Source organism: Nipponia nippon, unplaced genomic scaffold (assembly GCF_047370975.1).
Source record: "Nipponia nippon isolate SJK-2023a ecotype South Korea unplaced genomic scaffold, ASM4737097v1 scaffold_9, whole genome shotgun sequence".
In the NCBI taxonomy this organism is placed as follows: domain Eukaryota; kingdom Metazoa; phylum Chordata; class Aves; order Pelecaniformes; family Threskiornithidae; genus Nipponia; species Nipponia nippon.
In genome coordinates, this window is record NW_028262413.1 from 27,444,862 (window position 1) to 27,458,619 (window position 13,758).

Genomic DNA, 13,758 nt, shown 5'->3' on the forward strand with positions numbered 1-13,758 from the left:
GGAGGGGGCTGGCTCCCAGCCAGGAAGCTTCGATGTTGTGGGGAGATGCCAGGACACTCCAGGCAAAACCCAGGGCTAAGCCTCGCTCACCCCCAAACCACACCAACGGTGCTGCAAGCACCCCGGCAAGAGGGCATGGGGTCCTTGAAAGCCTGCGAAGAGCAGGTCTGCTCACCTCCAAGGAGATCCCTGGGGCAAGGGGCTCAAACCATGTCGACCTCATTGAGCAGAGGGGACGGCACAGCAGCCCTAGTCCATGCAGCGTGGGCTGCAAAGTCTCAAAAAGTCATCTGTTTTAGCAAGGTGGAGGTGTTTGAGATGAAAGAGTAAGAAGCCACCAGTGCAACTTACCAAGAGCCCTGCTCGCTGCCTGCAATGGCGGGCTGACGCCAGGCATCCTTCCAACCACCAAAGGCAGGATTTTCAAGGGACACATCGTGGGAAGAAGTGATCCAGCAACACCTTGGATACCTACCTTTGGTGCTTTAGCCACAAAACGTCCTGTTTCTGTTCCTGTCCTTCATGGGAGCTGTGGTTTAGGGGCCAAACGTTTTGATGGGAAAGCAAACTGATCAGCTTTGCGTTAAAATTTGCCTAAGGTGGGGAGGGGGATCACAGATTTGGTCCCATCACCCCCAGGTCAAGCAGACCTACCACAAAGCCTCTGCTGAGCAAGGTCAGTCCCAACCATCACCCAGAGACATGGCTGCGACAATCTTTGTGTCCCTCCTGCCAGGTCTGGCTTATTCAGGAATGGCCAAGAGACCAAGCACACCCCAAGCATAGGAATGAGGTATGTGATTTATTAACCTTCCCCGACTCAGCACATCTAAGCGAGATGTAAAACTGCTTTCTATGGATTGAAGCTCATCTTGCTTGGAGGGTCACTGGCCCTGGGGAACCACTAGCTTTAAACAAAACAAGGTGGCAGCAAGAGGCACCAAGGGGACAAGAGTTATAGGGAACAGAAAACAAATGTCTCTGCAACCTCATGACCCAGAGCAGAGCAGATGGGGATTTCAGGCTTCACAATATTGGGGGAAAAAAAGAGTCCCAGGGTTAGGTACAGCACCCAAGGAGAGCCAGGATCAGACCTGAAAGGGAGAATCTGGGGATGGGGCTGGCAGCAGGGACCTTCTCCACAGGGAGACCATGCCGAGATGCAGGTAGCTCCTCTTGCTCGGTCTGGCTGAGGATCCCTCCACACACGCACACACCTTCTCCCTCTTTCCTTACTGGCCTGGCGCTGGGGACTTCTGCCTGCCTTGCCACATGTTGGAAAGGCAACTGTTGAGAACTGGTGGGCTCATTGCAGGAGTGACTCTTAAGAAGATGTTTCTGAAATGCCTGAAGGGTTTAGCTTGGCTCATTAACCCTTCTCCCTCTAGGTCAGGCTTGGAGCTGACCCATTTGGCTGTGTCTTCACCTCTGGACCTTGGTAGTGGCTCAGCATGGACCTAGAGCTAAAAACCAGCCCCCATCACTGCTGGAGAGGGACTGGAGGCTGGAGAGGGGCAAGGTGTGCCCAAAATTCCTGCCAGCACAGGAGAAGAGTCAATGGGAGACAGGGATGGGATGGGACGAGAGCGTGTGTGGGAGGCAGAGAGAGGTGGGGGGCTTCTCCGGAGGTCAGGGCTTGGGGGGGCTGAGCTGGGTGCCATTTGCCGTGGGGTCAGAGAGGGCAGTTTTCCGGCAAGCTGTCAGCGAGGGGTTGTTGAGGAGTGTGTAGGCCAGCCACCACCGGGCTCGGCTCTGCTTGAACCTGGCTCTGCTGGGCGGCGCTTTCTTGGGCTGCATTAGCTGGATGCCTGGAAGGAGACAGGAGGAGGGGAACGGTTTCAGCCTCAGCTCCCCCTCGCTGGGGCTGCCCAGATGCCATCTACACCCTGGGGTTAAAGCAGCCAAGCCCCATCCTGCCCTTGCACGGGCAGAGGACTGGGAGCAGCTCCTGGGATGGAGATGACCACACACCAAACAGAGGAGGTGACATAAAACCAGAGGGAGCAGCAGAACCACAGCCCTCAATGGTCCCTTTACCCCAGGGCACCAAGAACATCTCTAGAGGAGCAAACCCGCAGAGGAGACCCCGATGCCACCCCATGGTGATGGCCGTGCATCCCCCCCCGGTTGGTGGTGGGAAGGTCTCACCTTCTTCCACGTTGCTGGCCCGGAGCCCCGGTGGCCCCTCCGGCCTGGCTAGCTGGAGAAGCAGCAAGCAAAAGGCTTTCATCACTGGGTGGGACTGGCTGACCTCGATTTTCAGATAGTGGCAGTAAGTGTGGTAGCCTGGGGGAACATGGCCCACAGTAAATACCTGTGGTGGGGCCAGACTTCATGGTTCCCCCTTCCCTTCAGCAAAGAGGAGGGTTGTTTGCCCAGCTCCATCTCTGCCCTGCCAGAGCTGCTCTGCCATCAGAGCTGGGGAAGAGCTCCGCTCCCAAAATCCCAGGAAAAAAAGCAGAGGAAAGGCTGAAGTCCCCTCCCTGCTGCCTTTAGCACAGGAGACATGAGGGTCCGCTGCCCATGGGAATGGGGTCTGGCTACTGGTGAAGCCCAGGGGTCCCCAGCAGGGCATCACCTGCCCTTGGGGATGGATGGAAAAGCAGGACTAAGTGGGCATCAGGAGGAGCCACTTGCTCCTGTTGTCCCACCTGCCTGTTTCTGAACACAGAGTATGAAAACCTGAAGCCACCCTCGGTCCCAGCAGCTCCAGGTGATGCAGGAGCCCCTGACCATGTCCCCCAGGAGCTTGGTGGTGGGAGAAGGGCTCCCATGCTCACAGAGGTGCTGCAGAGGGACCCTCCCCAATGTCCTACCAGGGTCAAAGGACTCCACACCGCGGTTCAGCAGGCTGATGTCCAGCTGGCAGAAGTGAACAGAGTTATAAAGGCCAGAAATGACCATCCTCCATACCCCGGCCAGGACACCCACCAGGACGTTGATGGGGAAGAACAGGTAGGTGACTATGTAGAGAGCTCGCCTGTGGGTGGAGAAGGAGGAGTAAGGAACACAAACACCACGGGACGGGAAGCACAGCCTTTCCCTGCCAGAGGAACCTGCCAAAATAAGCCTCCCACCCTTCTCTCCCTCCCCAGCAGACACAGTCCCTGTTTGAGGTGTCTCCATCCCATGGAGAGAAGCAAACACCCTTCAGGGCTCTTGGAGAGGAGACAACCTGGTGCACTGTCAGAACTTCAGAACTTGCCCTCCAGCATGCCTAGGGTCTCCATTTCTCCTTGAAGACTTAGAAACCAGACAAATCCTGAGTATGGTGGTTTGGGATGGAAGATACCAGCTCCTGTGGAGGTCAGCAGAACTACAGCAGCCTCCCTGCAGTGCTGGGCAAGTGATGGAGGTGATGGAAGTGCCTTGGCTGGACAGAGCAGGACACCTAGAGCTGTCACCCTGGTCTTCAGTGTAAGGAGACAGCTTAGGCAGCAATACCATGCGCGAGCAAGGGACCACATCTGCTGGCAGTGTCTGAACCAGTCCAGCCGATCCTGAGGGATCTGGGCTTCCTCTGAGGCTTGCAAATGGGGAGGGTGGAGCAGGGCGCAGACCTCACCAGCTTCACCCCACTGAAATCAAGGCTGTAAATGGACCATGGCCCTCTAAAGCAGCTAAAGAAATACCTCTGGGAGCATAGAGCCACTTAGACCCCTCAAACCCACAGGCTTTCCCCCTTGAGCTCACGGCACAGAGGATGCCTCGACATCAGAGGCATGTATAAACCCAACACAGTCCTGAGATCCTGGACCTTGGGAGGGGCAGCTCTGCCCCAAAGGCCCCCCACATCCCCATACCTGTTGGTGAGCTCTTTTCGGAGAGGATGCTGCTCCAGGAATTGGTAGTGAGCTGCCAAATTTTGCACGATGACAGCAACAACCAGGGTCAGCCAGAAGGGCCTGGGTGAGAGGGAAGAGGCAGGTTGGACACCAGGAGGGTCCCAAGCATGACACACCATCCCAGGCAGCAGAAAGCTCCAGCAGAGTTGAAAGAGCCCAAGAAAGAGCCTCCCCTTGACAGAGTATCCCAAAACACACCATGCCCATGGACAGGGCACCCACTTGGGTCTTCCATCCCTCCCCGAGGGCTGCAAGTGCTCACCACATGTTCTGAATGATTTTGAAGAGGTGTGTGTTTGTGCCGGACTGGAGTGGGATGACAAAGAGGAAGGTAAACCCAACTGAGCAGATGAAGAAAATCACTTGCTGGATGAGGAGACCTGGGAGGGAGACACGGGGAAAGAAACCATGGTGGGGAAGGATGGAGAAGTGGTTCTTGTTCTTGCTCTTATTCCCCGAACCCATGCTTGTTGCTGAGCATGTCTTTCATTTTAATCCCATAAAAAGCCTGTGAGATCCTTTCCTGCCTCCCCCGCTCTGAACACAATGCTCTGCACGGGATTTAATTACAAGTTCAGCCTTTCTTATCACTCCTCACATTATCCCCGCTGAGAAGAGCCATCACTGGGGGCTGCAACTATGATGCCTCATCATAAAAATCAGCCTGAGCTCTGATTTCTAATCATAAATCACATCGAGATCAGCAGATGCTGTGGTTCCTTGTGCTTGAGCCTGTGCTTCACCTCCACTGATTTGCTTTAATGACTTGAAAACCAAGATTTTTAAGCAGGAGGCAGATTCATGGCAGCATGACGAGATGCAGCCAGTTCTGCCAGGGATGCACGGAGCACTGGGTGGCCAAAGGAAAGCTCCTCCTTGCTGCCAAAGGGGTGAAAGAATTGGTGCTCCCCAGCTCCTACCTCCACACTGATCTCCGCAATCTGCCTGCAAAATAGGTCCTCTTTCCCAACAGACCTGGTGGTACCCCCTGTCCTTCCATCACTCCCCTGGACCCTCAGCTTGACTCTCCTGCGGTGCTGATATGGTTGGGTGTTGCACATGCATCACTGCAGACGCTGCCCAGAGTCACCTCTCATGGGACAGAGAGGCCTTAAAATGGTGGGGTGAGGATTTCTGCCCTCTTTGACATCCTCCACCCATCCATTGGGTGGCCAGTCCTCCCAGCCAGGGAGATCCGGGCCGTGCTGGGGAAGACATGCAGCAAGGGGCACCCGAGATGTGATGACCAGGACCAGAGGAGACAGACAGTCCTTTGCACAAGATGCTGTGGCAGCTTCTCAAATCAAAATATTTGGGCTTGAGCCAAAACGAGTCACTGTTTCCACCCTCCCCCCCCCCCCCCTTATTTTCTTCCCTACCATTTGGTGTTCAGCATGGTCCTCCCCACAGAAGGACAGATTGTGTTTGGGGAAAGAGGAGCAAAAGCTTTGCAGCCATCCCTTTGCAAAATGGGGCAAGAAAGGGGGAAGAGATGCTTAAACCTGGGGTAAGCTGTGTAAGGTGGGGGTCCACCACCCATCTGCCCCCTCCTGCCCCTCAGCCCTCTTTACCCAGGCAGGCAAAAGCCGTCTGGAAGCCGGCAAAGCTCATCCAGCAGACAATGGCTTGTCGGGATGGGCGGAGGATATGGGCTTTGTAGAAAACATCCAGCACAGCCCCTTGGTACAGCGCCTTCAGGTTGTTCCTGGGGAGAGAGACCAGCTGCATCCCCGCTCGGTGCCAAGGTCAAGGCCAGAGGAGCGAGGACACCATACCTGTGCATCACCAGTGTCCTTAGGAGCATGGCGCAGGTCAGCAGGCAGCACAGCACCAGCGAGCAGATGTAGCAGACTGCGGAGGAGCAGGGGGAGACAGCCAGGTCAGGGCTGCAGCCAGCCCCAGCAACAGGATTTTATTGTAAAATGTATGTATCTCAGGAGCATTGTGGAGGGCTGAGTTATGGGGCTGCATGGACGTAACCCTCAGCAGGGCACTGTGCCTCAGTTTTCCTCCCTACTCCCTTTGTGATCCCTTCTCCATCTCCCAGGAGGGCATGAGCTGGTGAGACAGTGAAAGGGAAGGGGAAAGCCAAGCAGCCAGGGGAAATGCAAGCAGCCAGGCTAGCTCAGCGCTGGAAAACTCATTGAGCAAGCCATGATAAGCAGTGATAGAGCTACCCTAGGAAGATGCTCTCACAAAAGGGGATGCTGGGGGGGAAAAGCAAGAGGGGGGAAGGAGGGATGGAGATGTCAGGAAAACAAAGAGGATGAGAGGGGCTTGCTGACTCTGGAAAAGCCATAAAAAGGGTCCCACTTGGCCGGTGGTGCCCCAAGGTAGTGCTGTGGAGGGAGTGGGGCACTCCTGCCTTCCCTGCACGTCCCCATCCAGGGCTTTCAATTACGCGGGGGCCGGGGGCCATCTGCTTGATTCCAGCACATATCAAAGCCCACAGCCAAAGTGCAGCATCTGCAGCGCGGTGCTGCCGGCTCTCCCTGCCTCTCCGTCTTGGCACACAGTGGCCGCTCAGAGATGCCTGGCACAGCACCAGGCTCACGCGGCCGCCTTTCATGTCTGCATGGCTGCGGCTTCGGCAGCTGGTTTTTAAGTCCCCCTGGAAGCTTCCTCATCACCAAGTGGTTTCCTGGACCATCCTCTGGGTTAGAAATCTCTCTGATAAGTTCAAAAATCCTCCAAAAATCACTTATGGATGCAGGACCTGGCTGGGAACCCACCTTCCAGGGACCACAAGTAGTACTTGACGGTGTTGAGCTCCTTCTCCATATCACCCGGGATGGCCGGGCTCTCCGAGGGCACCAAGCCAAACTGGACCAACAACACCACGATGTCCTTTGTCATCCCCGCCCGCACGATCTGGATGGTGGGGACAACAGCTACCAGGAGCAGCAGGGCGACCTGCGAGGGAGTGGTGCCACGTGAGCCCTGGGTCACAGCATCCCACTGCTGAGCCATCGCCTTATCTTAAACACTTAAGACTGGCTGAGCCCTGTAAGTACATAGCTGGTTGCTGCGGCTCAGCTGAGGGATGGTAATACCTTGAGGCATGCTAATACCATCCCTGTAGCCAAAATTGGGGTGTGGCAATAACCTCTGGGCTCCTCTGCCTCGAGAGGACACAGCTAAGAAGGCAGGGAGGGTGCTCTGCTTGGCATTTAACCATCATGATCACCTGGTAGACAGCGATCACGGCCGTGGTTGTGGACAGGACAAGTTTCAGTGGGATCTGGAAACCTGCAAGGCAGAATTGGAGGGGTGTATCAGAGAGGAGCTGGGATGTGGGATCATGGGGGAAGAGTGGAGCAGGCTTCAGGCCCACCCAACCCAGCAGCCAAAGCAAACCCCCTGGGGAAGAGCACTGGAACAGGGTGATCAAATATTTATTGGGATTTCCCCAAGGAAATCCTGCAAGGATGTGTAGCTGGGAGAGGTTTCTCCATACTTCAGCTGGATGAATTTCCTTCCTGTTGATCCTTCCTTCCCGCAAGGCCGTGAAACCTTGTGCACCCGCAGCACCAACTCCCAGCAGTGTTGGTGGGAGTGCAGTCCCGGGGTGCCTGCTGTGTGGGGAGCCGCGTCCCTTGGGGTGCCACCTCCCAGGACAGCCCCTGCTTCTTGCATGCGCAGAGGGGGCGAGGAGTAGTTCCCCATTCCTGGGCTGTTAGGGATTTTATCCACTTATCATGTATTTTATTCCCTTATCAAGCATCAGGCTGCAATATTAGCACAATCCATGCCTGAACCTCACTGCCTCAGCCCACCCATGCCCCCATGGTGGCGGGTGTCCAGCTCCCCATCCCAAACCGCAACAGTTTGTGCAAAGCCGAGGCGTTGCACATGCAGCAGGCAGCAGCTGCCATGGCACAGATGCTTTGGGGAAGGAGCCAAGAAAGGCATTTGCTCTCCCCGGGGAGGGGGAGGCAGCCTGTTTGCCAAGCTGCTGCTGCAGCCAAGAGCACAGCCCGCGCCTGCCCGCAGCCTACCTTCCTCAGGAGTGTAGATGTAGGAGTGTAAATACGTCTGGACCCTTGATAGGAGGCTCTTTTCTATCTTTGTGGAGCTGGAGGAGGAAGGAGAGGGTGAAAAGCATGTCCCTTGGGAGCAGGGACCCTCTTTGCCCCTGTTGCAGGCAGTGGGCAGCCAGGCAGGGCTGGCCCAGGTGCTCGCTGATCAGGCAGACCTATGGGAAGGTGTCATCCTTACCTGCCCTTCCGAGGGCGTTTGGACAGGACAGCCTTTAGGTACTTCTTGTAGTAACCTCTCCCTGTAACCTTAAGGAAAGCAGCAATAAGTTGCCTGATTTGAGCACAGGGACACACTCAGGCACTCGGGGCAGGGAGAGGTGACTCTGTCTTTTGGGGGGCTAGAGTATCTGCATCCCACCCAGCAACCACCCGGCAATCATCCTTGCTCTGCTACCCCCATCCACCCACCCATCGCTAGCATGATGCCCCGCAGCACCCTCTGTACGAGATGTGAGTGATGGGCTCCCAGCCCTTGTTCGGATAACCAATGTGTTGGAGCAATACTGACAGCAAATCTTCCAGCACCGCAAGGGTGGAAATAAATCTGCCTTGTTACCATCAACAAAGCAGCCCAAAACCAGGCATACCGGTAGGACAGCTGAAAACCCTCATCCCCACCAGCCAGTTCCCAGCAAGCGCCTGGGGGTCACTTCAGTCCACGCTTGGGCTGACGGGGTTTTTTTTGAAGTAGGTTTTTCCTCCTCTCTTCCCAACAAAGCCCGGCATTTCCCAAAGGGCCGGGGATTATCCAGCTTGTTGGGAAAACAAGGTGACCCCAGTCCTGACCTGAATGGGATGCATTGATGCCTTAAGCTTCTTGTACTAAGGAGTTTACTCCAAAGAAGGATTTTTCACTCCATCTTCAAATCCAGTGAGATAAACAGAGCCACGAGCCGTGCCGTCAGAGGGATGGAGGGGAGGCAGCTCCCGGTGCCGGAGAAAAGTGACAAACACGTGCCCTGGGAGCACCCCATTTCTCCCCGTCCCCCAGGCAAGCAGATGAGCTGTGGAGCAGGAGAGCTTCCCAAAACCATGCAGGTCCATCAAGGGGTTCTCCCATGCTACCACCCCCTGAGTCACCCCATGGATCTTCATTACCTCCTTATCCAAAGTCTCCTCCTCCTTGGTGAAGCTCCTGATGAACAGGGCTGGATACCAAAGGCTTAAGAGCACAAGGCAGATGATGATGGGGATGTAAGACAGTGTGGAGTAGTACCTGTATATCTGGGGAGAAGCAGAGCTGTCACATGTGAGACTACCCCAGCCTGGGGGTCTAGTCCTGGGCAGGTGACACCTTAACATCACTTCAAGGAGGTGGTGAGAAAGTCACCTCCAACCCTGGGCCACACCAGACTCCTTGCTCCTTCCCCAGGTGGTGGGACACGTACCTTCGGCGACTGGGGACAATCGACCTTCTGCCAGATGTGGACCACACAGTGGCACCAGGAAAGCAGGCAGCCCAGGAGGTAGCTGACTCTGTGCCGGACAGTGGCACAGGCGATCAGGGGGTAGTAGAAGGCAGGGTAGTAGAGCAAAGCCAGGATCTTCCAGTACTCTAGATGGGATGGTGGGAAGAGAGGAGGGAGAGCAAAACAGGGAAGAGAAGGCAGCACTCTCAGTATAAACCAGAGTGAACAGGCTGCTCAGGGTGCCACCCAAAGCTGCATGCATCCTGGGTGGGGAGGAGTGTGGTGCTCACGGGCCAGGAGAGTGCTCGCCTTACTCTGGGAGGGTGCTCATCTTACCCCGGCTGCTCTGGGAGGAGTGGGCGATGAGCGGCAGAGGGTCCCTGTCCAAGACCAGCACGCACAGGGAGGAGAACAGGATACCAAACACCGCAGCCACCAGCCCTTGGTTGCCTTCCTCCTCCAGAAAGTTGGCCGGGCTGCAAGCCAAGGAAGGGATGAGCCACCGTATCACGGGCAACCTGTCCCCACCATCCTCTGGTTTATCCCATGCTGCATCTCAGCATCCCTCCACCCACTTGGCTGCAGGGTGACAGGGACCCTGGGGACCGGGGTGAAGGGCCAGGGTACCTGAGCAGTCCTGGGACTCCGTTCCAGCAGCTCCGGTGGAGACGCCTGCGTTTCACCAGCAAGGACAAGCCCACAAGCACGGCCAGCTGCCAGAAACCCAATTGAGGGAGCAATAAATACATAGGGGGGTCTGGGTGGGGAGCTCAGACATGCTGCTATGGGATGGGGCCTCCATGGAGACATCGTCTCCATCCAACACCCTAAATCCAGCCATGGCTGAAGCAGGGACAGGCACTTCTCAACCTGCTCTGATGAGCTCTAAACACCTCAGAGGGACCATGCTGGGAAAAATAAAAATAAATCAAAGCCTTCCATTGGCTACAGGCACAAAACAAAGTCTGGAAATATGTGAGTCCCTTGTTAGAGCATCCCAGCTCAAACCTCATTCAAGCTAAAAAGCCCAGACCTGTTATTTGGGAGTAGGTGGGCATGACCTGACCTGAGGGACAGCAAATATGATGTTGGGGCAGATAACCCACCCCGCAGGACTTGGCAGGTACTTACGGAGATGGGTGCCATGCAGATGTGATACAGTCTGGGAGAAATGGTGGGGTCGCAGTCTGGGATTACGGTAGGAAACATGCTACAAAGAGGGGGGAAAAAAAATCATATGTGGTTGCATTTTGTCCCAAAAGGACAAAGCAAAGATGCTGGGGTAATGCCCACGTACACGGTGGCAGCAGAGATTTCGGTCTGATGCTGAGAAGGGAAAAGCCTCTGAAGATCTGGGTTACACAACCGTCAATAACCAGGGGTGAAATCACCCTCACGAGATGACTTTATGATCAAGTGAGAGAGATAACTCCCAGGAGTGGCCCCGAGCTGATCCCCGCAGGGGCTGGGCGACCTCCCTGCACATACAGGGTTGCCAAGACTGAACAGGAGATCAGCAAGGAAGGATGAAACCCCCCTTTACCTCTTTTACACCCATATCCATTCTGGCTCTGTCTTTTCAAGGGATGCAGCCTGCAAAGCAGCAGTTCTCCTTGCTGCCTAAGGCACTGCACTTATTAAATGCCAGCTGGGAGGCTGAAGACCCCTTGTAGGGTGTTTCAGCGCCTTTCCCATGGGAGAGGGATCAGCCCCAGAGTTGGAGGGATGGCAGAGGTGATGGCTGTCTGGGGTAGGTACGTGCAGGATGGGGTCCCAGCGCCACATCCCTCTGCCAGCCAAGGCCAGCCGAGTGGGCGTGCCAGGCTTTGCTTTATTTATTTGCTCTCTGGCCTCCATTACATCCCTTAATCTCTGCTTTGCCACAGCCCTCCTCCTCTCCCCAAGGCCAGGCACGATTGTGCCCAGCCACCTTCACCCAACACTGGACAGCAAATCCCTGTGGTGGGGAGCTGAACCCCCTGAGCCTTGTAACTCACAGGGGGGACCCCACACAAGCCCTTGTGCCCTCCCAAACCCTGCAGTGCCAATGGGGTGGGCAGAGATGGCAGACCAGCTGCAGAGCTCCTATGAGCAAGGCTGCAGGGAAGGGTCTGATAGTGAAATTAGGATTTCTCGGGCATCGTACATCCAAGGCTGTCACCAATCTGCCAGAAAAAGCTTTATAGGACCATCTTCCATTAGCAAAGCTCTGATTTCTGCCTTTTTTTTTTTTTCTGGCAACGGCTGGCCTTGGATAGACCAGAAAATTCCTGCTGTCCAAAAATACCCAGGCTCTGGAAATCCAGGGCACCCGCCCACAAGGTTGAGAGCACAGGGATACCAAACCCCTTTTTGGTATCATCAGGACTTCAGCATCTAAATCCAGAGCATCCAGGAGCCGTCAGATGGGCAAACTCCCCAGTGCTGCCTCCATCCCTTCACGGACCATGGCTTACTGCAAAGGACACCCAGAAAATACTCCAAATATTTCTAGCAGAGGTGTGGGTCATGAAAGTGGGGGTTTGTCTGGGGAAACCGGGGCTGAGCAAGGAGATTTCAAAGGCTGTTTCACAATGCATAAGATTAAGGACAAGGAGGAACCCTTTCGGCTGATCACCGCTGGGATCTTCTCCTGCTTGCCCTCAGGATTAGGTATCAGTCAACTGAGCAGCATAAAACCCACGCGCAGAGAACTAAGTCAACAGAGTGACAATAGATGCTGATAGACGGGCCTTGGGATGCCCAGCTTTGAGCCTTGTGGGACACCTTGGATAAATTGCCTTTCTGCTCCATGCCTCAGTTTCCCCTTCCTATAGCACTTCGCTTGTCCTTGGGAAGGACACTCAGCTAGGAGGGCATGAAGTGCTGGGTCCTTGCTACGAGGTTGGGCCCTGGGGTCCTATTCCTGGGGCAAACACAGCACTGCTCTTGGGAATAGGCTCAATTAAAGAGCGGATCATCATGGATGGAGAGGGAATAGGCTTTACAAGACCCACTGATACACCAATTTGCAGGGGGAAGGAAGACATCCATGCAAGCCCAGGGATGCTCAGCCCTATTTTGCAGGTCGGAAACCTGTTCAGGATCACTGTGCCGTGCAGGGACCTGGCTGAGCACCCCAGCCCTGCTTCCCTGCCAGTAGATCAGGGTGTGCTGCCAACTCTCTTCACCCCAAGCCAAAATTTGCAAAACTGCTTGCAGAGACCTGGGGTGGGATTAAGGCAGGGAACCAATTTGCAAGGCTATGTCGTGAGGATGTCATCAAACCCAGAAGCATGAAGCCAGAGCAGCCCTCTCTAGGCCAGCAAAGGCTCTGGGGGCTTCAGAGGAGTCAGGGCAGCAGGTTAACACCATGCACTTGACTTTGCATTTTGGGGAAGGCTAAGCAAAAGGGAGTGTAACTAGCAGAGATGCGTGCTGCAGGATTTACCCCAGCTGTTGCCAGAAGCATCGGAAAAAAATGGAGAATTTTTAGGGGCCAAACCAAGCCTTTTTAATCACCTCCCTCTCACCTGGGAATAAATCCTGGCTCTGCTGCTCAGGGGACCTCGCTCTACAGAAAGGGGATAGAGTAGCCGGGCAGGAGGCTGGCAGCTGCCCAGGGTGACCCCAGCAGGGACAGGGGAATATGTGGCACCCACCAGGGGGGTTGGACACTTACTCATCCTGTGGCACAGCTGGCTCCATGGTTTCGTAGATGTACCAGTCAGAAACAAGGTCGTCGGTGCCAGCAAAGCCGTTGTCCAGTGGAGCATCATGCATCCCACCAGAGGTGTTGGCTGCCATGGCTGTCTTCTTCCCCCCTCCACAGGCTGGAGAGAGATGGCGAGAGGCAGCCGCAGGCAGAAAGCAACCAGGCTTTCCCAAGGTGGGTCCTCCTGGGCTCTTGGAAATGCAGGGATGGAGGCACTGAGCCAAGAGGCTTTATCTTCTTGGGTCACTCCCGCAGCCAGGGGGGACCAGGAGCCTTCAAAATCCAGCTATGCCTCCAAGGATCCAGCTTTTATCTGGACTTGGAGCAAAGGAGAAGGGATGACTCCCCCCACCGCACAACCCCAGTGCTCAGGACACACCTAATCATCCCCCAGCCACTCCCTGCCCGCCGCGGGATGCTGATAGACTCGGAGCCTTTGTTTGGGTTGTTTAACAGCTTTTACGCCAATGACTCGAAAACCAGCACAAGGGTCAAGTTTTGGGCTTGGCAGCACAGGCTGGTTGGCAAAGCGGGGATGAGATCTCACCACGGCTGGGAAGCCTGTGACCCGTGTCCCTGATGTCCCTCTGTGCCACCAGATGCCCCACACAGCATCCAGCCTCCCCCAGCCCCGTGAGGAAACCTCAGCCCCTCTCCCTTTGTAGCAATAAAAAAGAAGAAGGATTTGTCACTGTGCCAGACCCAACAAGCTCTCATTTCTTGTTCTCCCCATTACTTTTTGATGACTTTGGCCCAGACAGCCCCACACC

At 55.4% G+C, this 13,758-nt stretch overlaps 1 protein-coding gene across 1 annotated transcript; it reads right to left on the reverse strand.

Moving 5' to 3' along the window:
• Positions 1-783: 783 nt before the first annotated feature.
• STRA6 (signaling receptor and transporter of retinol STRA6) lies at positions 784-13,265 on the reverse strand. The gene is made up of 17 exons (XM_009469643.2): positions 12,956-13,265; positions 10,426-10,504; positions 9,922-10,007; positions 9,631-9,770; positions 9,274-9,440; positions 8,984-9,109; positions 8,064-8,131; positions 7,844-7,920; positions 7,033-7,094; positions 6,578-6,758; positions 5,621-5,696; positions 5,417-5,550; positions 4,108-4,225; positions 3,804-3,905; positions 2,817-2,980; positions 2,149-2,286; positions 784-1,808 (listed from the first exon to the last, which is right to left on the reverse strand). Exons 1-17 carry the CDS (start codon positions 13,078-13,080, stop codon positions 1,630-1,632), a joined length of 2,022 nt encoding a protein of 673 aa, XP_009467918.2. The 5' UTR covers positions 13,081-13,265; the 3' UTR covers positions 784-1,629.
• Positions 13,266-13,758: the final 493 nt, after the last annotated feature.

Bases quoted from the DNA above. Each gene is read 5' to 3' on its own strand.
- STRA6 (XM_009469643.2), bottom strand. From the start codon at position 13,080: ATGGCAGCCAACACCTCTGGTGGGATGCATGATGCTCCACTGGACAAC. The intron at 10,505-12,955 runs GTAAGTGTCCAA...CCCTCTTTGTAG, and splicing joins CCAGCTGTGCCACAGGATGA to CATGTTTCCTACCGTAATCC. The intron at 6,759-7,032 runs GTGATCATGATG...ACTCCCTCGCAG, and splicing joins CCGTGATCGCTGTCTACCAG to GTCGCCCTGCTGCTCCTGGT.